Source organism: Chanodichthys erythropterus, chromosome 10, assembly GCF_024489055.1.
Source record: "Chanodichthys erythropterus isolate Z2021 chromosome 10, ASM2448905v1, whole genome shotgun sequence".
NCBI classification, from domain to species: domain Eukaryota; kingdom Metazoa; phylum Chordata; class Actinopteri; order Cypriniformes; family Xenocyprididae; genus Chanodichthys; species Chanodichthys erythropterus.
The window spans coordinates 50,747,166-50,757,042 of NC_090230.1; the positions used below are offsets into that span (position 1 = coordinate 50,747,166).

The 9,877-nt window shown below is 36.5% G+C and overlaps 1 protein-coding gene across 1 annotated transcript in view; it reads left to right on the plus strand.

Annotated features, from left to right (window-relative positions):
* The window catches only part of si:ch211-127i16.2 (probable flavin-containing monoamine oxidase A), a 61,152-nt gene extending 51,482 nt beyond the window's left edge, over positions 1-9,670 (plus strand). Inside the window, exon 12 of the mRNA XM_067399402.1 lies at positions 7,757-9,670. Coding sequence (XP_067255503.1) covers positions 7,757-8,048 — 292 coding nt within the window. The 3' untranslated portion in view covers positions 8,049-9,670. The remainder of the gene's footprint in view (positions 1-7,756) is intronic.
* Positions 9,671-9,877: the final 207 nt, after the last annotated feature.

Below are 9,877 nucleotides of genomic sequence, written 5' to 3' on the forward strand. Positions count from 1 at the left end.
ATCAATGTAAAGCATCTTTGACACAATCTACATTGTAAAAAGCGCTATATAAATAAAGGTGACTTGACTTTCCTAAACCCCGGGATAAAGTCCTTATCTGCATATTTGCGGTGTCAGTGTCTCTGACTGGACAAACGCAGTATGTAACCTGTTTACATAAAGGCTCCAGCAATGCGCTTCCTCATATTACACTGTAATATCACATTTTTTTCTGAGTGAACTTTTCAAACTATAAAGTTAAGAGTGTCTCCACTCCAATTGTCGTGTTTTCCATCGCAGAAACGATTGTTTATACATTGTGCGGTGCTTCCATGACTCCCCAAAGTGTGTGAGTATAAGGTAGGCGATTGGTTGTCGGTTACTAAGCATCTAGTTGGAACATTCTAACACCGCATCATTTCACACTGTACAAGTTTGGCACCATAATGCGGAGTTAACACCGCAAAAGCGGTGCTAACCCTGCTCCAGAGCAGGGTTTCATAACCCCGGGTAAAAAGCACATCTAAATTACAAGTGTGAAAAGCTTCTTTACCCGGGTTTAAAAGCGGTGTTTAGAACGACGATAACCCGGGGTTAAAGGGTTAGTTCACACAAAAATGAAAATTATGTCATTAATGACTCACCCTCATGTCGTTCCAAACCCGTAAGACCTTCGTTCATCTTCGGAACACAGTTTAAGATATTTTAGATTTAGTCCGAGAGCTTTCAGTCCCTCCATTGAAAATGTATGTGCAGTATACTGTCCATGTCCATAAAGGTAATAAAAACATGATCAAAGTAGTCCATGTGACATCAGTGGGTTAGTTAAAAGTTTTTGAAGCATCGAATATAGATTTTGGTCCAAAAATAATAAAAAATGCGACTTTATTCAGCATTGTCTTTGTAACAAAGTTCGTAAATATGGGAAGAAGGAGGCGGGAACCGGCGAACATTCAACGTAACTTTAATGTAAAATAAACAAAGAACAAAACGAAAGTAATGCCGGCAGACCCTTGCGGACGTCTGCCGGCCACACAAACATAATAAAACATAAAATAATATCCAGGCCTGGGGTGCGTTTCCCGAAAGCATCGTTGGTGAACTATGGTCGTAAGTCCCATTGAACTCTATTGGTAACGACGGAACTTACGACAATAGTTCGCTTTGGGAAACGCACCCCTGGTCCTCTCTCGTCCTTCATTGTAGTCGCTCCTCCTTTTATGCCTCCGGAGCTCCTCCGTGAGAGACTCATTATCACTCGCGTCACCGGCCTCGCGCCGTTCCCTCGCGGCTCTCGCCCGCCCTGCTCGTCACAGTCTTCTCTTCCGGGTCAGTTGTATATTAGCTTTGACTCAACAGTGACACTCCTGCTTCTTCTTCTTTCCTGTTTTACAGCGGTTGACATCCAGCTTATTGGTGCATTACCGCCCCCTTCTGCTCTGGACAGTGACGAGATTAGGACATCCGTGACATGCACACCTCAACACCATTTAAAAAAAATATAGCAATAACAAAATACAAACAATGTAGAATATCTTGAATACAGAGTGCGTCTCCCTCAGACTGTAAACGAAGCTCAGGCGCAACAGATAAAATGTCATCATCGTCACTGTCCAGAGCAGAAGGGGGGCGGTAATGCACCAATAAGCTGGATGCCAACCGCTGTAAAACAGGAAAGAAGAAGAAGCAGGAGCATCACTGTTGAGTCAAAGATAATATACAACTGACCCGGAAGAGAAGTGCTGAATATGCTGAATAAAGTCACTTTTTTATTATTTTTGGACCAAAATCCATATTAGATGCTTCAAAAACTTCTAACAAACCCACTGATGTCACATGGACTTACGGGTTTGGAATGACATGAGGGTGAGTCATTAATGACATAATTTTCATTTTTGGGTGAACTAACCCTTTAAGCACAGTGTGAAAAGCCCTATTGTGGTTCATTTTTCTTTTTTTTTCCTTTTTTTTTGTGCCTAGACCACATAATAATAAAATAATGATGATGATCATCATCATAATTTTTATCATTGTTATTTGTTAATTTCTTTTTTTAATAATAAAAGTGGTCCTGGCACCAAACATATTCTAATACCATTAGGCCGTGTGTCCACCAGAGCGTTTTTAGCCAGCTGAAAACTCTAGGTGCTCTGCTTAAAACGCCTATCTGTGAGCGCTTGAGAGCGCTTCTGCAGCGCAGCGTTTTTTTTTTCCGTTGAGACGCTTTGTTGCTATGATACGGAATATCCAGACTTAAAATGTTGACACAATGTGAAATTACTTTGCTATGTATGTTCGGAGAGCAGCAATATTAATTTCTCATCAATTTTGTTCCGTTCTCTGCTCGTTGATGTCGTTGTACAGCAAGAATGTTGTGACAGTTGGTTGGTGTTGTATTTGTCCCGCCCCTCCTCCACTCTGATTGGATGGCTGGCTAAAAAGTGACAGTGATGAGCGCAGTTTTACTCAAAGTTGAACATTCTTCAACTCAAGGCGACCAGTAAACGCCCAGCTCTCAGCACTTGAGCGTGAAAAAGACGCTCAGCGCCTCGTTACGCTCCTGGTGTTTGAAAAACGCGGCGTTCCCATTGAAAACAATTGAAAAAGTACGCTAGCAGCAGGAAAAAACGCTTAGGTGGACACACGGCCTTAGAATAAATAACGACAATGTAATGTGTATGTCTTTCACTTGATCTTTTTATAAGCAATTAATTATTCTTATTAACAATAACATTAGTTCAGGCACTAAACAATTGTAATAATATTAGAATATTTAATAATAATAATAATAATAATAATAAAATTTAATAATTTCTTCACTTTTTTGTCATTTTTTGGAGCTTGACAGACATATGAATTGTATGGAAAAGAGGAGTGTTAAAATTCTTCAAAACTTCACTTTTGCAAAAACATAGCAGTATATAGATCTGGAAAGACATGAAGAAGAGTAAATAGTGTCAATGTTAATTTTTGGGTAGAACTATTTAATTAGAGATCTCATTGACTTTAGCAGACATTATGTGCAGATAAAGATAAAAGTGATAGCAGTACATAAATGCCCATTTTACCTTGAAGTGCAAATGCCACACCATGCATGACTTGATGTCAAAAGGACAGCGCTCTCGGGGTAAAACGTCTCAAAAGCTATTTGAAATGGGCCGGTTAAGCGATTGACAGGGCTGAACTAATGCTCGCCCAAGGAGAACGTACAGAAAGAGCGTGCAAGAGAGAAAGTGAGAGCGTGTGGTGGCTGGAGTCGAAATTTCCATAATAGAATTAAATCCATAGGGAGAGGAATGAGTTCATCATATAAAGGTGGTTGAGGCATGTACAGACTTCCTATTCTGTCTGGTACCTGTGCGGGTGATGAGCCGTTTCCTGAAAGAGGGCTGTAATCTGTCCTTGACCCACTTGGAAGCAGACGAGATCTTGAAGCTCTTGATCTCTTAGATGCTACAAGACTCTTTCATGCATTAAATCTCTATCCATTCTTTCTCACTGTAGCTACAGAAAATGTAAGTGATTCATATTAGATGTGAATTATTAAAAGGAGAGGTAGGTAGGGCTGCGCAATTATGGCAAAAATCATAATCACGATTAGTTTGGTCAATATTGAAATCATTATTATTACCACAGTTATTGGTGGGAGATATGACAAGTCTTATTTCATGATATGAGTAGTTTTAGATATCAGTAAAATTTCACAATTATGAATAGGCTACGTCAGCAAAAACTAATAATAGGTTAACTAATGTAGCTACAGGAAACACGTAAACAGTCAGCAGTACAATAAGAACAAAGAAGCTAATTACAAACAAAATGGTCAAATAAATACAGAACAAAAATACAAATTAAATAAACAATGCTTTAAGATTTTCAGGAATATATGCTAACAATGATTTTCAGATAAGTATTAGCCTACAACAGAATGAATAAAGCAATCAAATGTAAAAAAAAAAAAACACTGCATAGTTTTCACTGTATACATAAAATACAGATTAATCCTTATTAAAGGAATAGTTCCCTTTCAAATGAAAATGACCCCAAGCTTTATTCACCCTCAAGCCATCCTAAGTGTATATGACTTTCTTCTTTCTGATGAACACAGTTGGAGATATATTAATAAATATCCTGACGCATCTAAGCTTTATAATGGCAGTGAGCGAGGATCAATAAGTATGAGTTGAAGAAAGTGCCTCCATCCACATCCATCCATCATAAACTTACTCCACACGACTCCGGGGGCAAAATGTAAAGGCCTTCTGAAGCAAAGCGATGTGTTTGTGTAAGAAAATAACCATATTTAACTAGTTATGAAGTAAAATATCTAACTTCCGCCAGACCACCTTCCGTATTCAAATTACGGAAAAAACAAATCTGGCGTTGCGTCAGTTAAGCTTTGTCCGTAAGTTGGATAAGGAAGGCTTAGGACGTAGCATAAGCATTTTGAACTGTGAGAGTTTTACACTTTCTTTGTAAGTACAAACGGAAGGTGGTCTAAAGCTCGGATGCGTTAGGATATTTATGAATATTTCTCTGATTGTGTTCATCAGAAAGAAGAAAGTCACATAAAACTATAGGAAGGCTTCAGGGTGATTAAATCTTGGGGTAATTGTGAAATCTCAAATGTCATTTGAAAGTGAACTAATCCTTTAAAGCTACAAAAGTTACTGAAGACTGAAGACTGAAGCAGTAATATCAGACTGCTGTCACTTTAAGACCGAATGCAGGGATTCAATATACTGTTACACACGTTTTCTTTTCAACTGTTTACATTCACTTGAGACATAATGACTTTGTTTACATGTATTAAACCAAAACGGCATTTTGACATTTTTGTGCATAGGCTATTTGACCGTTTAGGCGCATATCCGAAGTCCACAGTAGACTTTGCTTATGGGCGTTATGCTTTGTCTCGAAGTGCGCACAGAAAGCCGCCTGGGAACATTGTCTCTTTCAAGGCTTAATGCGTTTTTAATAACACTGTTTAATATGAAGCATGCCCCACAGTTTAACAACAGTAGACTGCATTTTACAACTCTCACTTGTTCGGCCTATTTGGATGTTAAGTTTGACTTAGGGAGGAACAAAAGCGCACCCCTTGAATGTGGCTGTGGTACAATATTCACTTTACCTTGTTTATCTTGTTTTCATAATTGTTGGAAGCCAAAATTGAAATTGAAAATCAAGTGCGGTTAATCGCTCAGCCCTAGCACAAGGAAGGCCATTATTAAATTGTAGTACATGACAAGATTCTGTTAAATAATACTGACAATTTAACATGTTAATTTAGTAAAATAAATTCTAAATAAAAAAAGAATATTCTACTCTAATTCTCATTTTAATTGTTAACCATTTTAACCATTTTTTTATGAAGAAATACATCTTTTTATTTGCATTTACATGCTCTCCATTCTAGTCCGCCATGCATTAATTTGCTCAATGCTGCAAAAATAAATAAATAAATAAATAGAGGGACCAATGTTGTAACGAGGTGGTACTTGGATGTTTTTTTGTTTGAAGGTGATACATGGCCTGAAAAGTTTGAAAACTGCAGCACTAGACTGTTAGATATTATGCTGGCTGCTTTTGATGCAGTATTTCCAGAGTTAGAAAAGCATCTCTTGCCTGTCACAGATGATGGAATAGAAAACAAACCACTTTCATGTCTTCGAAGTAATTCGCATAGACAAAGAGCATAGGTGAAAGCACTGTGGGTAAGGGATATCCCTGAGGGTTTCATTCAAGTCCACGCATCCATAATGCATAAAGAATAAACAGCGTGGTGGATAGGAATGGTCTTGCATGGAGAATTTGTTGTTGAATGCAGCAATAAGCATTTTTAAGAACCCAATTAAAAGTTATTTCTGTTAAATTCACAACAGACATGAATACGTGCATTATCTGCTGGAGGTTGTTTGAGCTGTTTTATATGTGCATAAATTAACCACCCTATAGAGTTTTTTAGTAAATAGTTTTTTTTTGTTGTTTTTTTTTTTCCTCTATTGTAAGTCTTATTGGATAAAAGCATCTGTCAAATGCATAAATGTAAAATGTTTAATACTGCAGGTATAAAATGTAATTTTACTGCAGTTTTATATTTTAATTATTATATAATATATAGTTGCACTTTTTTAATTATAAAAAAGATAGTAAAAGTAATATATTTGTATTATTTATACATTGTATTTATAATTATATTTACTGTTCAAATGTTTTTTAATGTCTATTTTATGTTCACCAAGGCTGCATATATTTGATTAAACATACGGTAATACAATAATATTATACTGAAAGCTAAATGTCACATGATCCTTCAGAAATAATTCTAATATGTCTGATGCTTAAGAATCAACTGCTTAATATTGCTGTAGAAATCATGATATTTTTTTTCATGATTCTTTGTTGAATAGAAGGTTTTATACATGTATATAGATACTGTAGTGGAATCTAAGGCCTTTGAATGCTCAATGACATACTTGTGTAAAGAGTCATGACTGCTATTAGCACAAATGTCGATTTAGTTAACTAATATAGCTATTATTCATTTTGACAGTCATCAACCATGAATACAAAGTCTTTATATTACCAGTCACCTTAACATTTTCAAAAACACTGACCTCCCCCTTGAAACGACATCTGTTCTCTTCATGACATGTGTCTCAGTGGAGAGTGGGACTATATATCCTCCACAACTGACTGCAAACTGCCATTCAGATCTGCGTCCATATAGTTAGCAATGCCCAACTTCCTCCGTTTCGATCAAGGACAAATTCAAAGGACAAAATCGAAAGACAGAATCAAATCCCTTCCTACATTTTTCTCATTCAAGAAGCCATTTCACTTGTTTACACCTGGTATCCAGAAGCGTTTTTGTCAATCCAATCACAAGTGGACAACGCTAAATAAGGCTATAAATGGGGTGTAAACCTTTTAGGGTTTTTTACACTTGAAATGTTTAATCCTTATTAATCATTCTAAACCCTGGGTAAATGGAATCTGGGTTATCATTATTCACAATTTACACTGCTCACACTATACCTGTGGTTTTTCAGAGTGAACTTTTCGAAATATAAAGGTAACAATATGAAATGTCTCTTCACTCCAATTGTCGCATTTTCCATTGCCGTTTGACATTTTTCCTATCATTCGCAGAAACGACTGTTTATACATTGCACGGTGTTTCCGTGACTGCCCAAAGCGTGTGAATATAAAGATACGTGATTGGTTGTCGGTTGCATCTAAATTACAAATGTGAAATGCTTCTTTACCTGGTGGTGTTTAGAATGACGATAACCTGGGGTTAAGCAGTGTGAAAAGCCCTTTTGAGCTTGTCCACTTTCAACCACTTCCAGAGGTAGTCGAAAATGCATTTGACCGGATTGCGTTCGTAGTGGGAAACGTTCATGTTGTCTAATATGTTCGAACAGCAATAAAAGACCGCCTACTCTCCACCTACTATTTATGGAAAGCGCGCTGGCCTGACGGAATTTAAACTTTGTTGGCTAAAGCTTGGTTTAAAGACAAAGAATTTACCAAGTACAATGTTCGCTCACCATTCCTGATTTCTAACCCACACTCACCGCGTTCTGTGTGGTCTTGCGACTGTCAGAGCAGAAATGAAAGTTGATGCTCTCCGTATGTTTTTTGTATGTGTATATCTCTTAATACCAGGTATAAACATGGCCTCACTTCACAATACCGACTTTAAAGAATACAGGAAGTTGTAACACTTTAAAATGTGCCCTGTCTCTTAATTTTCTGTCTCTTTTGTCAGGATTTATTGGGCAGGCACAGAGACGGCCACCCAATGGTGTGGATACATTAGCGGGGCAATTCAGTCTGGTCAGCGGGCAGCTATGGAGGTCCTAGCACAGATGTATCCTTCTTCTCTGTCCCGGGAGGAACTGGATGCAGTGCGAGCTTCCCTGAAACACAGTGACCCAAGAAAGGCGTCAAAGTGCAAGTCGTCCAAGTCTTACTGCCTCCTCGGTGTGGTAATGACAGCCACTGCACTGGTGGCCGCCTACCTGTTGGCAAAACCAGAACTAGGATTTAAATGGATTTAAGGGGATTTGTTTCTTTGAAGTATTTGGTTGCTGAACCTTAAAATACATCACAAAGTAATTGAGTAATTTAGAGATTCTTGTCACCATTAAGCATTGTACGTCCATAATGGCAAGTATGAGTGAAACTATGAGAAACTTGATTGTCTATTGGAAACTGATTGGTCAATGAAACCATACTATAACAGAGATGTGTGTTGCGTACAAGAATATAGAAATAAGAGGGCTTAGAGATGTCAGCCAAAAAGGTAAGAAACATACACAGCAAGTTTGTGCTGAAAAATGATGCAGACTTTTTGTGTGTGTGTGTGTGTGTGTGGAAAAAAGACCAGGAATGTGATTTAAGAATGTAAAAATGGCCAGTTGTTCAATTATTTGTAGTATTAGTATTCAAGTATTAGTATTTTAAAATCAGATTAAAATAGATTAGCAGAGTATAATCACTCGTTGTATCTTGCACTTAATCATATTTCTAGATTTGAGTTTCTAAGCAGCGATTGGGGCCTCGTCATGTAATTACATGAGGTACTGTGTTATGTGGAGGAAATATGAAACATCAAAGCACAGAAATGAAGCAAACACACTGTGAGCTATAAATGTGTTTTGCCAAGCACAATGAGTGCTTCTCTTTCTTTGAACCCCATGAGAATCTCAATTGTTATCAGGAGAATAAAGCATGTCGGATACTCAAGTTTGTCAAGGCCTCTTTGAACAGGTTAAATGAGTTTAATGGCACTCTCGCCGTGCATAAATGCACAATGCCACATTATTTTAGATAATGACAATAATATAGGCAGTGAAAATGTCAAACTATAATAGACCAAACTGTAACCAAACATTTTTAAAAATGTGTACACATTAATATTAACATACAATATAAAATATCCCAGAAACAGTATCATTATACAATATCAGTATTAACAATCTTGACACTAATATTTACTCTGTATACCATTTTTCAAACAGCCTGTAGGTGGAAGCCTTGAGCACCACGTAAATTACATAAAAATAATTCTAAGTGTTTGAAATAATAATTAGTATAAAGAATTATCAACCTTTTAGTTGATATTGCATGTAGGAAACTATTAATTGTTAGTTTGGTCACACTTTATATTAGGTGACTTACATCAAAAAATAAGGACAGTGTACTTATTGTGTTCATATTGTTTTGCACAACACTTTTGAGGTATACGGTTAGAGACAGGCTTGGTGGTATGGGTAGGTTTAAGGAAAGGCTTAACATTGTAATTATACATGAAATTACAGAAATGAATTACAGCTATAATGCAAGTATTTCCTTAAATATAAGTACAACGTGAAAGTGTACACAATAAGTGCATTGTATCAAATTATTAATTTAAATGTTTGTACATAGTAGTTAAAGTCACATTGTTCACTTGTTTGAATTAACTTGTCTGTGCAAAATAAGTTGTAGCTAATAATACATTTATGTTGTGACATCTGTGAAATGTGGAAATGCACTATGTTGGTAAATGAATACATTTACAGTTTAATCCATTATTGTTGTTTTTTGTGATATATCTAATTAATGCTGGTTATGTAACTATGTGACGGTGCGCAAAGAATCCATATTCATTTCTATGTAATTAATTTTGCTTCAGAAACAAATTTGTCTTGCATGTGGTAACATAACTGCAGTCCACAATAAAGAATTTAATCTATATTCGTTTTTTGCTTTTTCATTCCTTTTCTAAAAGAAACATTATATATTGATATCTTGCAGTGTCATTGTTTTCCCATCATATTTTAGCTAACAGTGTTTAAATGAAAACCAATCAGTTATAATCTTGATATGTCTTTTTTGTTTTATC